This window comes from Mastacembelus armatus, chromosome 12 (genome assembly GCF_900324485.2).
Source record: "Mastacembelus armatus chromosome 12, fMasArm1.2, whole genome shotgun sequence".
Lineage (NCBI taxonomy): Eukaryota > Metazoa > Chordata > Actinopteri > Synbranchiformes > Mastacembelidae > Mastacembelus > Mastacembelus armatus.
This window is the reverse complement of record NC_046644.1, coordinates 20,573,310-20,591,383: the sequence shown is the minus strand read 5'-3', so window position 1 is coordinate 20,591,383 and position 18,074 is coordinate 20,573,310. Positions and strand designations below refer to the sequence as shown.

The 18,074-nt window shown below is 42.9% G+C and overlaps 3 protein-coding genes across 8 annotated transcripts; 2 read left to right on the top strand and 1 right to left on the bottom strand.

Moving 5' to 3' along the window:
* Positions 1–88: 88 nt before the first annotated feature.
* On the bottom strand, positions 89–1,999 carry mrps18c (mitochondrial ribosomal protein S18C). Its single transcript, XM_026296973.1, has 6 exons — positions 1,871–1,999; positions 1,649–1,713; positions 1,484–1,567; positions 1,345–1,402; positions 1,199–1,258; positions 89–224 (listed from the first exon to the last, which is right to left on the bottom strand). Exons 1-6 carry the CDS (start codon positions 1,929–1,931, stop codon positions 148–150), a joined length of 405 nt encoding a protein of 134 aa, XP_026152758.1. The 5' UTR covers positions 1,932–1,999; the 3' UTR covers positions 89–147.
* Positions 2,000–2,322: 323 nt separating this feature from the next.
* helq (helicase, POLQ like) lies at positions 2,323–9,610 on the top strand. 5 transcript variants are annotated; one of them, XM_026296963.1, is made up of 19 exons: positions 2,323–2,732; positions 2,835–3,043; positions 3,416–4,025; positions 4,186–4,364; positions 5,048–5,248; positions 5,338–5,410; positions 5,491–5,588; positions 5,718–5,816; positions 6,131–6,276; positions 6,355–6,594; positions 6,780–6,921; positions 7,132–7,236; positions 7,321–7,516; positions 7,871–8,028; positions 8,105–8,203; positions 8,308–8,481; positions 8,565–8,678; positions 9,190–9,324; positions 9,423–9,610. In XM_026296963.1, the coding sequence occupies exons 2-19, from the start codon at positions 2,843–2,845 to the stop codon at positions 9,516–9,518; spliced, it is 3,066 nt and encodes a 1,021-aa protein (XP_026152748.1). In that variant the 5' UTR covers positions 2,323–2,732; positions 2,835–2,842; the 3' UTR covers positions 9,519–9,610. The 5 variants fall into 5 exon arrangements, with proteins under 5 accessions (XP_026152748.1, XP_026152749.1, XP_026152747.1 ...); XM_026296964.1 differs by having other exon boundaries at positions 2,324–3,043; positions 3,419–4,025; XM_026296962.2 differs by having other exon boundaries at positions 2,324–3,043.
* Positions 9,611–13,093: 3,483 nt separating this feature from the next.
* Positions 13,094–17,655, top strand: hpse (heparanase). 2 transcript variants are annotated; one of them, XM_026296970.2, is made up of 12 exons: positions 13,094–13,384; positions 14,081–14,208; positions 14,321–14,443; positions 14,524–14,703; positions 15,164–15,335; positions 15,733–15,780; positions 15,922–16,015; positions 16,095–16,201; positions 16,452–16,566; positions 16,771–16,895; positions 16,967–17,113; positions 17,338–17,655. In XM_026296970.2, exons 1-12 carry the CDS (start codon positions 13,185–13,187, stop codon positions 17,495–17,497), a joined length of 1,599 nt encoding a protein of 532 aa, XP_026152755.1. In that variant the 5' UTR covers positions 13,094–13,184; the 3' UTR covers positions 17,498–17,655. The 2 variants fall into 2 exon arrangements, with proteins under 2 accessions (XP_026152755.1, XP_026152752.1); XM_026296967.2 differs by having other exon boundaries at positions 13,101–13,384; positions 14,321–14,449; positions 14,530–14,703.
* The last annotated feature ends 419 nt before the right edge of the window (positions 17,656–18,074 follow it).

Below are 18,074 nucleotides of genomic sequence, written 5' to 3'. Positions count from 1 at the left end.
GTTGGTTGGTGTCTGTTTTCAGTGCGCGTCCAGTCGTTTGAATCAAAACTGATCTTTCCTCAAGTGAAAGTACAACTGAGGCCTGAACTTCACAGACTGACAGTTTAATAAACACATGATCACAGATTCAACACTGAAGACGATGCACTAATCCAGAAGTTTGACACCACAGACTTTGGGGTCCCTCATGAACTGTGGATGTTTGTGTGTCACCGACATGAAACCTGGAAAGAGACAGAACCTGAATTCTCTGGCAGATACCTCCTCTTGTATACTGGTGGTCGAAAGTAACCTAGTATGGAAAGTACTTCAAATTACAAGTATATAAGATAGTTAACGTCAGCTACCCAGCGGTATATAAAGTACTTCAAATTAGAAGTATATAAGGTAGTTAACGTCAGCTACCCAGCAGTATATATAGTACTTCAAATTAGAAGTATATAAGGTAGTTAACGTCAGCTACCCAGGGGTATATAAAGTACTTCAAATTAGAAGTATATAAGGTAGTTAACGTCAGATACCCAGCAGTATGGAAAGTACTTCAAATTACAAGTATATAAGATAGTTAACGTCAGCTACCCAGCGGTATATAAAGTACTTCAAATTAGAAGTATATAAGGTAGTTAACGTCAGCTACCCAGCAGTATATATAGTACTTCAAATTAGAAGTATATAAGGTAGTTAACGTCAGCTACCCAGGGGTATATAAAGTACTTCAAATTAGAAGTATATAAGGTAGTTAACGTCAGCTACCCAGGGGTATATAAAGTACTTCAAATTAGAAGTATATAAGGTAGTTAACGTCAGCTACCCAGCACTATGGAAAGTACTTCAAATTAGAAGTATATAAGGTAGTTAACGTCAGCTACCCAGCGGTATATAAAGTACTTCAAATTAGAAGTATATAAGGTAGTTAATGTCAGATACCCAGCAGTATGGAAAGTACTTCAAATTAGAAGTATATAAGGTAGTTAACGTCAGCTACCCAGCAGTATTGTGTTGATACTTCAAGTACATTTGGACTTTTACTGCAGTAACACTTGGAATGCAGGACTTTTACTCCACCGAAGTGTTAGTACTTAATGCTTGTACAGCTGCTTGTCCAGTTACTCTTTGAAATACTTGTAAATGCAGTATCCAGATGTGTTTTTGCTGATGTGTGACAGTTTCTGGGGGAACAAACCTCAGAGGAACTTACCCATTGAGTGAGCTTTCTTTATCGCTTTGGAGATTTCTTTCTGTTTCCTTCCACACAAGCCTGCAAAACAGAACAAAGACGGTTATTATCCAGAACCGGACCGGACTGCTCCAGGTCCAGGTCCAGGTCCAGGTCCAGGTGCTCACCTGTGATGTGTCGGCCGTAGATCCTGCCGGTGTGAGGGGAGATGAACTGAGACAGCAGCTGTGACCAGGGCAGAGAAAATACAGTCAGTGACGTGTTAGACCAGGTGTGTTTCCCCCAGACCACAGGTGCGTCCCTCACCTGGATGTTTTTGTAGTCCACTGTGACGTTGCAGAGGATGCACCGTTTCTCTGGCTCCTTGTACGGATTTTCTATCTGTACCAGCTAAAGAAGCAGATAAAACCCCTCAGTCTTTACGGATTTATCACTGTGCTCACCCACATTATTCCACCGCTTATTTCCTACCGTGTCGTTGCGTCGGAGCTCTGCGCCAGGTGCTGCGCCAGGATCTGCGCCAAATCTCCGTAAACCTGAAATTACATTTGATAGTTAATGTGTTAGCATTAGCTTCAGCCTTAGCATTGACAGCTGAGTTAGTTACACTTCATATTAAAAACAGGCCCGACAGTTAAACCCACATTAACTGACCCTGTTCACACAGAAGGTGAAGCGTTTATTGAGCCTTACCGCAGTTTCCACGCTGAGGAAAAAGCGGCTTTATCCTCTGAAACACTCTCAGGGGCAGCATTTTGACCCGCTGTTGGCCGGAACCTGTCCGCCAGTTATTTCGGTCCGTAAATGCGTTTTATGTGGTATTAGTTCCTACCACATTGTTTTTTTATTATTATTATTATGATTATTATTATTTACATGAACAGCAACTCCAACACAAATGTAAAGTTGCTTCACCCTAAAGACCAGTTAGCCTACAGTAATTGATGTTTCCTTTAAGTCGATGTTATTGAATTAACATTACGCTAGAACTATAGCTTCATTTGCAAATAATAAATAAATAATATGTACGTTTTATTTTTCACTCCTCACACTTTAAACTTAAGAAGTAAACGCACATTTATTGTTCCGAGTTTGTGTTTTTCGGAGAAAGTTAAACGTTACACTCAAAGATATGACAAGATGAGATAGAAATATCCCGGTGGAGTGCATGAGGAATTTTATGGTAACTGTAATTATCGGCTTTATCTGTGTAACATGTTAGTAGATAATCATGATGAATAAATAATAAATAAAACGAAGAAAGTTAAACAACAACAAACGAAGCAGCGTTGGATAATAAAGTTGGCAGCTAGCTAGTAAACCGGAAACGGAAATGACGGGTGAAGAGTCTCTTGCTCACACGCTGCTGCAGTTTGTGATGCTCATGATGCTAAAGTCTAGAGTCACAACAAACTGAGGCGAACTATGACTTTAGTTTGGTGAAACGGTGTTTGGACATTAAATTACAGGTTCAGGGCCGTTTGTGACTGAGTTGCAGTGGTGCTAAGCTAAGCTAAGCTAAGCTAAGCTAAGCTAGGGGACTTTACCTGTTCAGGTAACTAACGTTAGTAACGTTAACGCTGCTTAGGGCTGGTTTTATCTCAGGTTTGTCAGCTGCGTTTACCAACATGGACTCTGAGTTTATTCTGTGTCACAGTCAGTGACATGCAGCATCAGCTGGACCTGCGCAGCAATGGAAACATCCAAACCATCCGAATCAGAAGAGTTTGGTCACGGAAGAGGCCGAGGGACTTCCTGAAGACTCACCTGACACCTGCCAAGAAGAGAGGAGGGGCTTCATGTTTGCAGCAGGGTCGCAGAGACCGGAGGCTCAGCAGCATCATGGCTGAGTTACAGGCTGCAGAGGTTTGTTTCCACTTGTTCATTTGTCACCATGGGCTGTGGAACCATTTGGCTGCTGAATTAATAAAGTTCAATAAACCAATAATCATTAGGGCCCCAACACATTAAAGCCTCTCAGGTCAACATCAGATCCATAAAGAGTCAGGACCGATAAAGATGACACTCTGACCAATAGATATTTATCAGAATAAATAGACCTGTTCACAGTTTATAGACGATAATTGATTCAAATCATCATCAGACTAATTGTTATTGATCTACAGCTGCAGCTGGCTGTTATTTAGATTCACTGCTGCTTTAACTTTATCAGTTTTTTGATGTTAGATGCAATAAAATAGTCAAGTAAGCCCTTTATGATTCCTGTACTGATTCCAGCCATACTGCAGTGACACTGAGGATGTATTCGGGGGCTATGACAGCATCCTGGACGACAGCTCTCTCTTAGCAAAGCTGGACGATGCAGCTCACACTGATGCTGTGGATCAGCAGGACCTCAGGACTGTGCAGCCACCGAAAGACAGCGTCTGGAAACAGTCCTGCAAAGACAACATCACCGACTCCATCTTAAACGACCTGGGAGACAATCTCTTTGAGGACTTACCGGCCAGCCAGGTCCAGTTTCAAGAACAGATTCATGAAATTGTGAAGAGGAGCAGACTTCAGGAGGGACAGAGCACCTCTACACCTTTTAGAAACTCTGACAAGACCACAGAGGCTGAACCAGAGAGAACCATGGAGGATAAAAACAAAGCGAGGAGGAGAACTGATCAGCTGAAGAGGCTGATGCTTGGTAACGCTGCAGCTCCCTCAAATGTTTCTCGGACAGTGGTTTTAAAAGAAGCGGTGGTTTCAGAGGAGATCGGCGTCGCCATGCAGGCCATGGAGACTGTATCTGCAGAGACGACGGACCTCGGGCCTTTCTTTGGACTTCCCTCCAAAGTGAAGGAGCTGATGTACAAACTGAGGGGAATCAAGAATTTATATGGTGATGCATTATTACACATTAGTAGATCAACAGAAAATTCAAGGATTCTGAAAATCACTTGAAGTCACTTCTAAAGCAAGAGTGTTTAAAATGTACACGCTCCACCTGCTCCCATATGATTCCTACAGTAAAATAATACATTTTTCTCTTACTCTTTCAGATTGGCAGGAGGTGTGTCTGAACCTGGACTGTGTTCAGCAGAGGAACAATCTGATTTACTCTCTCCCCACCAGTGGAGGGAAAACTCTTGTTGCAGAGATCCTCATCCTCAGAGAGCTGCTGTGCAGGAAGAAGGACTGTCTGTTCATCTTACCCTACATATCACTGGTGCAGGAGAAGGTACTGGGACCACAGAAAAACAAATACATACAGTAAAACTGCAACATTAGTACATGAACTTTTATCTGTTTAATCCTTAATTGAAGCAGGCAGTCACTGAGATCTCTTCCTCAGTCTGCTTATATAGACAAATACATTCAGACAGATAATTTTACTACACTGCTCCCAAAAGAGAAAGCCTTTTGTTAAACTGTACTGTTTTCATACCTCAGTGCTTTTGTAGCTGCTTTAAGACTAAATTATACATACAAGTTAAAAAAGTGTTAAAAAATATAAAATACATATAATAAAAAAATACATATAATAAAACAAATAACTTAAAATAGAACAATAAAAACTACATAAAGGGACAGTCTTAAATAAAATTCCAATAATGTGCATGATTATCCATGAATGAAGCAAATGTTTAATATATAATAATTCATTATTAATTAATTAATATATAATATATACGATGACGGTCTGAAACAAAGGAGAACTCACAGCATGTGTCTGTAAGATCATTGATATCACACATTATAACGGTGCCATTGAAGACAAAGCAGTGATAAATAAAATGGTATCATCTGGATAAAAATGCACATTTAAGTGTATACTGACTAGAAAAGGATCAAGAATAGAGCCCTGTGGGACACCTTTACTTCCTGTGAAACCAACGGAAGCTGCTGCTTGGTTGTTTGCAGGTGCGGGGGTTAGCGAGCTTTGGCCTGGAGCTGGACTTCATGGTGGAGGAGTACGCCGGCAGTAAGGGCAAGTTTCCTCCAGTAAAGAGAAGAAACAGCAGATCACTTTTCATCGCTACGATAGAGAAAGCCCACAGCCTCGTCAACTCTCTGATAGAGAGCAGCAGGATTGATAACCTCGGACTGGTCGTGGTTGATGAGGTCTGAACGCACTTTGTTTCAGTGAAGCTGCTTTAGCTATAAAATAAAGCTCTAGTAAGAGTTTAATGCACATATTCTTTCATTTCCAGCTTCACATGTTGGGTGATGGCAGCAGAGGGGCTATTATTGAAATGACACTGGCTAAACTTCTTTATATGAGCAGTAAGTGTCCTATCACAGCTCTCCTTAAACCCACACACTTTTTTAATTAAACAAATGATCCAGTTTTTATTCTTCTCCAGAAACGACTCAGATTATTGGAATGAGCGCCACCCTGGGAAACATCAGAGACCTGCAGATGTTTTTAGGAGCTGAAAATTATACAAATGACTTCAGGCCTGTAGGTGATTTTAAACTTTGGAAAACTCTAAGCTAAGCGCACTTTTCTGTAGTGTTTTAAATATTGAAAGAGTCTTTACATAAGCAGATTTCTTTGATTCATGGTTAAACTGTTGTCTGTCCTGTCCAGGTCCAACTAAAGGAATATGTTAAACTGAAAGACACGATCTATGAGGTGGATCCAAAGGAAGAGGATTGTTTTAAATTCTCACGTCTTCTCAATTATAAGGTACTGACAGTTTTCACATGCTGTATTTTTAGTAATCTTCAGGCTACTGAAGCACTCAGTCTCATTAAAGCTGTTTTCAGTCTTCATATGTTTTTATTTGTTTGATTCAAAAATGAAAATCGAAAATGAAAATAAACCATAACAAGGACATGAAATTTGTAACGTCACTACAAATTAAAAGCCAAATTAAAAAGGCCTGATCTTTCAGTTTTTATATGAAGTCCAGAGGCAGTTTGTTTGGGAACATAAATGAATGGCAGTGATACAGGAAGGTACTTCCTGACACTGTGTCTGATCTCTGTAATATCCCTCAGTACTCCAGTGCGATGCAGAAGGTTGACCCAGATCACATCATTGCTCTGGTGACTGAGGTCATCCCGACACACTCCTGTCTGGTCTTCTGTCCCACCAAGAAGAACTGCGAGAACGTCGCCGTGATGATCTGCAAATATCTGAAAGCGTGAGTGAAGCCGATGGCTGCTGTTTCCGGCCGCCCACAGCACCAACTGACTCCGGGTTCTTCTCGTCACTCTCACAGGGAGTTTCTGCAGCACCGGGAGGCGGAGAAGGCCGTACTGCTGCGAGAGCTGAGGGACAGCGGGAACGGCTCGGTGTGCCCGGTGCTCCGGAAGACCGTGCCTTACGGTCTCGCCTATCACCACAGCGGGCTGACCACGGAGGAGAGGAAGCTGGTGGAGGAGGCCTACTCCAGTGGGGTCCTCTGTCTCCTCACCTGCACCTCCACTCTGGCTGCAGGGATCAACCTACCTGCCCGCAGGTGAGTGTCAGGTTAACGTTGCACTGCTCAAGAGAAGTGGAACAGACATTTGGGATCTGTTGACAAGTGCCACTGAAAACATTTGTGTCTGAAAACATCTGAGTTTAATTTTGAAAATGCTGCTGAGCTCATGAGATGATGGAGTTCTTCTGTTTTGGGGCTTGACCCTGATGTGCATGATCCAGGGTGATTCTGCGCTCGCCGTACGTGGCTACGGACTTCCTGAAGAGGAGCCAGTACAAACAGATGGTGGGGCGGGCCGGGCGAGCTGGGATCGACACTGTGGGAGAGAGCATCCTCATCCTGCAGGACAAGGACAGGCACATGGTGAGCCGCCCGCCAAACTCCAGAAACACAGTGAAAACAGGTGAAGTTGGATGGTCTGGTTTCATTTTCTCTGTTGAGGAATTTTGTTATTAGACTGAAATCTAAGAAAGACAGAAAATACTGACAGACGAGAAGCTGCAGCTGATGTGTTTTTTGAACAGTGGAGTAATCGGCTCAGTCTGTAGTGCCTGATGTGTTTCATCTTTCCAGGCTAAAACCCTGATGTGTGCCCCAATGGAGAACTGTTACAGCAACCTGATGCACGACGGTGGAAAAGGCATCCTGAGTCTCATCCTGTCACTCATCGGATTAAACGTAAACCCTGTTTTTAAATTTTACATCCCAACGTGTTACCTGAGCCAGGTGTGGACCAACATGAACCGGGCTGTTTGGTTGCAGATCACCACGTCGTTGGATCAGATTCGGGACTTCCTGCGTGGGACGCTGCTACATGTACAGCAGAAGCAGCTGTGTGTGGAGAAGAGCCTGTGGGAGGTGGTGCAGCAGAGCGTCGACCTGCTTAAGGCCAAAGATCTCATCCGTTCAGACGCTCAGACTCTGCAGGTCACCAAGCTGGGAAAAGCTACGTACAAAGGTAAACCCCCAGAATCATGGCACATCTCCAGAGCAGAGACCCAGAGTCCTACCAGTACTGGATTTGTAAAGCCAGCACGAATATTTAAAAAATTCTGATAAGATCTGCACCCAGTTGCCACTTTATTAGGTACAGCACCAGACAGAGCTTATTTAGTTTCTCTCCACATTTTGGTAAAAATAAAGGTGAAGCTGGACCAGACTACATTATATTCAGAGGTGTTTTATGTTTTTGTCCTTGTCCCCTCTGGATATAATAATTTATAACAGCTGGGATAAAACAGTATTACAGCTCGTCCCATACAGGTTTATGGGTGGGATGGACAGTATTGAATCATCCACCTGTCGTCCTCAGGCTCAGTGGATCTGACCTACTGTGACGTTCTGTACAAAGACCTGTCCAGAGGCCTGGAGGGTCTGCTGCTCAACAGCTACCTGCACTTGGTCTACCTGGTCACGCCGTACGACATGGTTTCACAGTGCACGCCCAACTGGATGATCTACTTCCGACAGGTAGAGTCGCTGCAGGGTCACTGACGTCGGTGGGTGTTTGCAGGTGTGTGAACCTGGTGCTGTGGTTCTGTTCCAGTTCACGCTGCTGTCTGTTGCGGAGCAGAGGATGTCTGCAGCTGTCGGAGTTCCTGAGAGCTTTGTTGCTAGAAAAGCTGCAGGACAGACGGTGAGAAAGGTGAGAAGTGATGATCTGCTGCTGAGAGTAACTGCCAGATCAGCTGAGCGAGTGGCCGCCTGCTCTGGTGTGAAGCAGATCCCCTCAGTGTGATGTTGTTTCAGGACGTGGACATGGTGGCGGTGCGGCGCATGTACCTCGCTCTGGTGCTGTTTTCTTTGCTGAGGGAAACGAACCTGTGGAGCGTGGCCGACAGGTTTCAGCTGAGCCGAGGCTTCGTTCAGACGCTGCTCAGCTCCTCCTCGGCCTTCTGCTCCTGCGCGCTGCACTTCACCGAGGTAAGAAAGGACCCGGCCCCTGTGGGGACGTGGCCGAGGCTGCTGCAGCCGGTGGGTGATCGGTGCTGTCGCCCTGTGCTCAGGAGCTGGAGGAGCTGTGGCCGTTCAGAGCTCTGCTGGCGGAGCTGACGCGCAGGCTGAGCTACTGTGTGAAGGCCGAGCTCATCCCCCTGATGGAGGTGGCCGGAGTCATGGAGGTCAGTGATCCCAAAGACACCCAGTCCTGGGTTTATAAGAGCGGAGGAGCTGTTCTGACTGCTGAAAGACTCAGTGACGCACTGAAACACCAAGTGCTCTGATCATTGTTTTACTCAGAACAGATAAACATTTACAGCTTTCAGCTTCTCATTGAATAGATTTATGTTGTTTGTCTTTTTTAAGTAAAGATTCTTTGAGTGTTTCCTGTTTCTCTGTTTTCTCAGAAAAAAGACGTTTGAAGACGTCGCCCTGGACCTGATTATTTTACACATTTTAGTCGTTTACTCAGCATAATTGACATCTTTGTTTTTTATGATTGTAAATACAATATTGTAGTGTTGGGGGCTGTTGAAGGCAGATAACATGAATTTACCCTGCAGATTATCTGGTGATGAAAACAACAGTCTCAGCCAAACAGTGTCTGAAACTGTTTTACCTGCGTTTCATCAGTTACTGGTTCATTTGTCTTTGACGTGGATTTTCCTCCAGCTGTGTCTGTTTTCCCTCCAGTCCAGAGCGAAGCAGCTGTATAACGCAGGCTATAAGACGCTGACTCACCTGGCCAACGCCGACCCTGCGGTTCTGGCCCGGACCATAGAAAACCTCTACAGGAAACAGGCCAATCAGATCGTGGCCTCTGCTAAGGTGAGTCGTACCTGTGTCCGTCACGCTGTCACTCACAGAAGGTTAAATTAACCCGTGGACTGTTTGTGTGCATCAGATGACGTGTGTGTGTGTTGCAGATGCTTCTGAATGAAAAAGCTGCAGCTCTTCAGGAGGAGGTGGACGACCTGTTGACGACGCCGTCGGACCTGCCGCACCTGACGCACCTGACCTGACATTGTTATTCTCTGTTTCCTACAACAGACTGTTTTTTATTGTTTCATGTCTTTGGGAATTAGAACTTATTAAATATTGTACAACAAAACAACAACAGTATTTTCAATGTTTCAATGCTGCAGCTATAAAGGCCTGAAAAAACAGACGTGTCACATGTTTAATAAAGGGGCAGTCGTTGTTTTAGACTTTAATAAAGTTATTAAAACCATTAATTAAATTAAAATATTTTATTATGGTTATTAATGGTTTAATGTTCTATCATGGTATTCTAATGTAGTATTAGTCACTAGCGTGTAATGTTCTATCATGGTATTCTAATGTAGTATTAGTCACTAGTGTGTAATGTTCTATCATGGTATTCTAATATAGTATTAGTCACTAGCGTGTAATGTTCTATCATGGTATTCTAACGTAGTATTAGTCACTAGCGTGTAATGTTCTATCATGGTATTCTAATGTAGTATTAGTCACTAGTGTGTAATGTTCTATCATGGTATTCTAATGTAGTATTAGTCACTAACGTGTAATGTTCTATCATGGTATTCTAACGTAGTATTAGTCACTAGTGTGTAATGTTCTATCATGGTATTCTAATGTAGTATTAGTCACTAGCGTGTAATGTTCTATCATGGTATTCTAATGTAGTATTAGTCACTAGCGTGTAATGTTCTATCATGGTATTCTAATGTAGTATTAGTCACTAACGTGTAATGTTCTATCATGGTATTCTAATGTAGTATTAGTCACTAGTGTGTAATGTTCTATCATGGTATTCTAATGTAGTATTAGTCACTAGCGTGTAATGTTCTATCATGGTATTCTAATGTAGTATTAGTCACTAGTGTGTAATGTTCTATCATGGTATTCTAACGTAGTATTAGTCACTAACGTGTAATGTTCTATCATGGTATTCTAATGTAGTATTAGTCACTAGCGTGTAATGTTCTATCATGGTATTCTAACGTAGTATTAGTCACTAGCGTGTAATGTTCTATCATGGTATTCTAATGTAGTATTAGTCACTAGCGTGTAATGTTCTATCATGGTATTCTAACGTAGTATTAGTCACTAGCGTGTAATGTTCTATCATGGTATTCTAACGTAGTATTAGTCACTAGCGTGTAATGTTCTATCATGGTATTCTAATGTAGTATTAGTCACTAGTGTGTAATGTTCTATCATGGTATTCTAATGTAGTATTAGTCACTAGTGTGTAATGTTCTATCATGGTATTCTAACGTAGTATTAGTCACTAGCGTGTAATGTTCTATCATGGTATTCTAACGTAGTATTAGTCACTAGCGTGTAATGTTCTATCATGGTATTCTAATGTAGTATTAGTCACTAGCGTGTAATGTTCTATCATGGTATTCTAATGTAGTATTAGTCACTAGCGTGTAATGTTCTATCATGGTATTCTAATGTAGTATTAGTCACTAACGTGTAATGTTCTATCATGGTATTCTAATGTAGTATTAGTCACTAGTGTGTAATGTTCTATCATGGTATTCTAATGTAGTATTAGTCACTAGTGTGTAATGTTCTATCATGGTATTCTAACGTAGTATTAGTCACTAACGTGTAATGTTCTATCATGGTATTCTAACGTAGTATTAGTCACTAGCGTGTAATGTTCTATCATGGTATTCTAATGTAGTATTAGTCACTAGTGTGTAATGTTCTATCATGGTATTCTAATGTAGTATTAGTCACTAACGTGTAATGTTCTATCATGGTATTCTAACGTAGTATTAGTCACTAGCGTGTAATGTTCTATCATGGTATTCTAATGTAGTATTAGTCACTAGCGTGTAATGTTCTATCATGGTATTCTAATGTAGTATTAGTCACTAGCGTGTAATGTTCTATCATGGTATTCTAATGTAGTATTAGTCACTAACGTGTAATGTTCTATCATGGTATTCTAATGTAGTATTAGTCACTAGTGTGTAATGTTCTATCATGGTATTCTAATGTAGTATTAGTCACTAACGTGTAATGTTCTATCATGGTATTCTAATGTAGTATTAGTCACTAGCGTGTAATGTTCTATCATGGTATTCTAACGTAGTATTAGTCACTAGCGTGTAATGTTCTATCATGGTATTCTAATGTAGTATTAGTCACTAGTGTGTAATGTTCTATCATGGTATTCTAACGTAGTATTAGTCACTAGCGTGTAATGTTCTATCATGGTATTCTAATGTAGTATTAGTCACTAACGTGTAATGTTCTATCATGGTATTCTAATGTAGTATTAGTCACTAGTGTGTAATGTTCTATCATGGTATTCTAACGTAGTATTAGTCACTAGCGTGTAATGTTCTATCATGGTATTCTAATGTAGTATTAGTCACTAGTGTGTAATGTTCTATCATGGTATTCTAACGTAGTATTAGTCACTAGCGTGTAATGTTCTATCATGGTATTCTAATGTAGTATTAGTCACTAGCGTGTAATGTTCTATCATGGTATTCTAACGTAGTATTAGTCACTAGCGTGTAATGTTCTATCATGGTATTCTAATGTAGTATTAGTCACTAGTGTGTAATGTTCTATCATGGTATTCTAACGTAGTATTAGTCACTAGCGTGTAATGTTCTATCATGGTATTCTAACGTAGTATTAGTCACTAGCGTGTAATGTTCTATCATGGTATTCTAACGTAGTATTAGTCACTAGCGTGTAATGTTCTATCATGGTATTCTAACGTAGTATTAGTCACTAGCGTGTAATGTTCTATCATGGTATTCTAATGTAGTATTAGTCACTAGTGTGTAATGTTCTATCATGGTATTCTAATGTAGTATTAGTCACTAGCGTGTAATGTTCTATCATGGTATTCTAATGTAGTATTAGTCACTAGCGTGTAATGTTCTATCATGGTATTCTAATGTAGTATTAGTCACTAGCGTGTAATGTTCTATCATGGTATTCTAATGTAGTATTAGTCACTAACGTGTAATGTTCTATCATGGTATTCTAATGTAGTATTAGTCACTAGCGTGTAATGTTCTATCATGGTATTCTAACGTAGTATTAGTCACTAGCGTGTAATGTTCTATCATGGTATTCTAATGTAGTATTAGTCACTAGTGTGTAATGTTCTATCATGGTATTCTAATGTAGTATTAGTCACTAGCGTGTAATGTTCTATCATGGTATTCTAATGTAGTATTAGTCACTAGCGTGTAATCACCAGGAAATACTGACTGGTCTCAATGTGAGCCTTTAAATCTACAGAGGGACCAGGTCTCCTTTCAGAGTTCTGTCTGTGCATGGTGTCAGTTCAGGAGCTCAAGCCTGACAGGTGGATAGGGGGTGGTGGTAGAACCTGTCCCACAGGCATGAGGACTCACTGTCAACAGGACAAAGTCTCTAAACGCCATAAACCAGAGGAACAGGAACCGCTCTTAGATCCTAATAACACATTTCATGTTGGGCTGGACTGCTCTGAGCCCCAGAGGGTCTAGTCTTGGCCCTTTCTGCTAAAAAAAACGTTAGGGATGAAACTGAGTCTATGTGCCGGATCCGTGCCATGTCAGTGTGGTCTCTGCTGAGGGCGATCCGGACATGATCCGGCTCCAGTGTGAACAGGGTGAATCTGGAGGAAAGAGGAGGAAGCGGTGCAGGAAGTGTCGCGTGTCCGGTGCGTGTGTGCTGACATGATGCGTATCTGGGTCCTGTGGCTGTTCTGTTCTCAGACTTACGAGTTTGACTTCAGGCGGTACCCGGACCTCGGGAACTTTTCAGGGGCCGTGGATGTGGATCTGTCCGCACCGATCCACCGGGTGGATCCGCGCTTTCTATCCGTCACCATCGACGCCAGCCTGGCCGCGGACGAGAGGTTCATGTTCCTGCTCAGGTAGGTGTCTGCGGTCCTGGACCGGTTTCAGGGACTTAGTTTTTTCCCGTGAAGCCGCTTATTCCAGTTTGAGAAGGTTTATCTGAGCGGGTTTAGTTTTTACGCGGAGCTTTTAAACACGCACCAGGTCCCGGGTCCCGGGTCCGGGGCTAAGTTAACCCCGATGCTCTGGGCTGATGGTGGAAGTTAAAGTCTTCATGAACATTTTCTTTCTTCTGATGCTGAAACACAAAACCACCACAAACTGCTTTAATGGCACTGGGCAACTGGTTTCACTGGTTTCTGTCCGTTGTGTCTCTGGTCTTGTTGCATCCGTTTGTAGCTGTGTCTCTGTCTGTCTCTGTTTGCAGGTCCATGTCTGAAACACTTTTATTTTGAAAAGTGCTCTGTCGATTAGTGTGTTAGGGCCGGATGGTGACTAGTTGTGTAGTTGTGTTGTTGTGTAGCTGTGTAGTTGTTGTGTATTTGTGTAGTTGTGTTGTTGTGTAGTTGTTATTTGTGTAGTTGTGTTGTTGTTGTGTAGTTATGTTGTTGTTGTTGTGTAGTTGTGTTATTGTGTAGTTGTGTTGTTGTTGTGTATTTGTGTAGTTGTGTTGTTGTTGTGTATTTGTGTAGTTGTGTAGTTGTTGTGTATTTGTGTAGTTGTGTTGTCTATGAGATGTCAGAACGTGAATGTGAATCTTTGGTCTTTTTCAGGTCCCCAAAGTTACGGACTTTGGCTAAAGCTCTGACTCCAGCTTTTTTGAGATTTGGGGGGACGAGACAGGACTTCATGGTGTTCAGTCCACAGAAGTCTCATCAGGTGCAGCCAGGTGTCTCAGCAGGTAAGAGCTGATTGTAATTTGAAGTACTTTATATAGTACTGGGTATCTTGGGAATTGGCTCTGACATGTAGTGAGGTCCAGGGTGAAGTAGTACAACATGTCATTGTTGTAGCTCAGTCCTGCGAGGAGCTGGAACTGGCCTTGTGGTTGGAGGAGCAGCTGAAGAAGAAGTGGATTCAGCAGCAGGAGGTTCTGCTGAGAGAAGACCTGCTGAAGAACTACACAACAGTCCAATTCACAGGTACCAGTCCTCCCTCAGGGTCTTTATGAAGGGCTGCTCATGTGACAGGTCCGATATAACCCTTGTCCCCCTTGTCACAGAGTCCACCGTAGACCTGCTGCACTCCTTCACCAACTGCTCTGGGATGGACCTGATCTTCGGGCTGAACGCGCTGCTCCGGACAGCCGACAACATCTGGAACAGCAGCAACGCCCGCATGCTGCTGCAGTACTGTGAGTCCAGGCAGTACAGGATGTCCTGGGAGCTGGGAAACGGTACACTGACCCTAAAACGCCGCCGGTTCTCTGACTGTTGGCAAATTAATCGACAAACATATTGATCGATTGATTCACTGACCTTCTTCTCTCTTTTTATCGATCAAACAATTCAGTGAATAGTCAAGGAAGTAATTACCAGATCATTGTCAGTAAGTGTTTTATTATTTTCCTGATTGATTAGTTTTATAGTTTCTGGGCCACAGTGTTTGAGTCTGAAACCTAAAAATACTGAGAAAACTGAAGAATCAAATTCCTGTTTCCTCTGTTTTACTTCTCGTTCTCTACTGGCCTGAAGTCAATAGTGGTTTCCCACCTGAGGTTTGAGTTTCACTTTCGTGTCTTTGTGTGTTGATGCGTCATCGTGCGTCAGTGCAAACAGGAAGTCGGTTCCTGTGGTCGGACCCGCTGGCGGTTTTTCCCCAGTGGGTCTGACTGTGCTGTTTCTGCTTGTCTTCAGAACCCAACAGCTTTGAGAAGAAGGCCGGGATTCGTGTGGATGGGAATCAGCTTGGCCAGGATTTTTCCCATCTCAGAGAGATAATGTCCCAATCCAAACTTTACCGGGACGCCGCACTGTACGGGCCGGACGTCGGCCAGCCGCGAGGCCACAGGGTGGACGTGCTGCAGGGGTGAGAGGTCACACTGTTGCTGCTCAGCTAAAGTTTCATCATTTTCAAAAGACAAATGTCAGAAATTCTCGTTTCAGCCTCTAAATATTTGTTAGTTTCTGTTGGTGAACTGAACTTTTTCCAGTTTTTGACTGATGCTCAGACATTCGAAGATTAAAAACAAGAATCTTTTGTGAATAATTTATTGAATGTTGTATTTGCAGAGCACTGCACGATCTTTCAAATTAAACACAAAATAAAACCAAAGAAATATACAGCAGGTGGAACAAGCAGGGAGTTTATCCACGTGTTGGTGTGTGGTTTTTATTTGGATCTATTGGACTTACCTGAGCTGACGTCAGACCAGGTCCTTTCATCCCAACCAGCTGCTTAATCTTTGGTTCGATGTCGTGTGCAGGTTCCTGCAGAGCGGAGCTGCGGCGGTGGACGCCTGCACCTGGCACCAGTGAGTTCACCTTTGACCTCAAACTGCAGAAACAAATCTTGACATTATTAATGAGGAGAGACCAGAACTGAAGCTGTTCAGAGGCTTTGGGTCTACGAGTCGGTTCAGTTTGTCACTCAAACACCCTCTGCTGTTTCCTAGTTACTACGTGAACGGGAGAGACACGTCACTGGAGGACTTTGTAGATCCGGATGTTCTGGACACGCTGGCCTTAAAGACCAACGAAGTCCTAGAGGTAGAACCGCAGTGGCCTGTGTTTGATCTGTGTGAGGTCCAGACACCACAGTGAGTCTGTGTTTTCTGTCCTGGTGCAGGAAGTAAATGCGGCGTCTCCGGGGAAGAAGGTTTGGCTCGGAGAGACGAGCTCAGCCTACGGAGGAGGAGCTGTGGGGCTGTCGGACACATTCGCAGCAGGATTCATGTGAGTTTACACCAGCACACGAGTCAAGACCTGATCTGAGACAAACAGCTGCCATTAGTGGTTTATCAGCAGCAGCTCTGCTAATTGAATGAACCTCACACTGAAACATGAAACTGTATATTTGTCTGGTGTTTACTAAAATAAAATAAAAACCTGCTAATTAGAAACAAACTGTTCTGAACCGCGTTAGAAAAGTCTGGTCCAGACTCTACATGAACGTCTCAGTCATGTGATATTCACGTGTTCACAGGTGGTTGGATAAACTGGGCCTGGGGGCTCAGCTCGGCCTCGATGTTGTGATGAGGCAGGTGTTTGTTGGTTCTGGCAGTTACCACCTGGTCGACAACAACCTGGATCCTCTGCCTGTAAGATTTCCCTCAGGAGGTGGTGGAGACCAAACCCTGAGCTCAGACTGAGGGAACACTGGGCTGAGGTTCTGTAAATGTGGATGTTATGTTGTTCCTGCTGAGAACATGTGGACAAAGCATCAGCTAGTGCAGGTTTAAGTCAATGTTGTGGACTTTGCTGTTTGTCCTTCTGGTTAATGTGTCCGTGTTGTGTCCTTTCAGGATTACTGGTTGTCTGTTCTCTACAAAAAGCTCGTCGGACCAGAGGTTTTGAAAATTGAAGTGTCTTCTAATTTTACCCAAAGTCGAAAAGTGAGGCTGTACCTGCACTGTGCTAACAAACAGAGGTACTCCTGCTTCAGGATCCCATTTACATGTTGTTCTTTCTGCTGTTAGCGTCTGATAATTGTCTCTGCAGTTACAGGAGCGGGGCCGTCACCTTCATCTCCATGAACCTGAGCAAGAAACCAGCCAGGATCTCCGTTCCTGGACTCGTCTCCTCCAGCACCGTGGAGGCTTTTGTCCTGCAGTCGGAGCAGCCGGGGGAGGAGGGGCTCTACTCCAGGTGCCTCAGTATAACCTTTCACATGAAAAGTCATGTTTTACCGTTTAGGCTCCTTTGTCTTCATGAAGACACGCGCTGCTGCTTTTTATGTACCTCACATTCATTTGGTAGAAAGAGTCTTTGCAGAATTCAAACCGTGTTGGAGGCAGAATCATGTCTGTGCTGATGCGTTTGATGCCACACACTGTTTTAGTCATGAGTTGGTTTTGTGTGTTTTTACGAAGGTCGGTGAAACTGAACGGAGACCTGCTGAAGATGGTGGATGATAAAACTCTTCCCGACCTTGAAGGAGCTCGTCTGCCTCCAGCTGAACATCTGCAGCTTCCCGCCCACTCGCTGGCGTTCTTTGTTCTCGCAGACGCTGGAGCGGCCGCCTGTCAGTGAACCTATCGGCTCCTCCTGCCTGAGAACAAATGAAACACTGAGAGCTCTGAGAACTCTAGTGACACTAAATGGGTTTGGTGTCCAGAATATTTGTATATGGTCTAATTTATTGAAGGCACAGTTTCTAATAAAGCAGTTTTTATTCTTCTTTACACAGACGTGGTGAGAGGCTTGAAGTTGCTGTTCACGACTACACAAATATTACAGCTGTACATTTTTCACTTTGACTCTCTTATTTGCAAAACTACATTTAGTGTAAACAGGTTGCAGAACATCTAATAGAACAGCTGAGGACACAAAAAGGTGCTTCCCAAAGTAAATCAGATCAGGTCAAGACCATGAAACCAAAGTTTTTCTAAATTTCACCAAAAATATAAAAGTTTTACTGCATTTCTTTGCTGACTCCGCCCATTAGCAGCTACTTTTAACCTGTGGATGTTTTTTCTATTTGTCCTGTTCAGAACAGATTATTTCCCATAATTCACTTACTACAAACTGAGTATTTGTCTCATCAGAGCATCATGTCAGGTCACGTACGACATTCACAGTCTGTCACTATTTTTTACTGGAGAAAGAC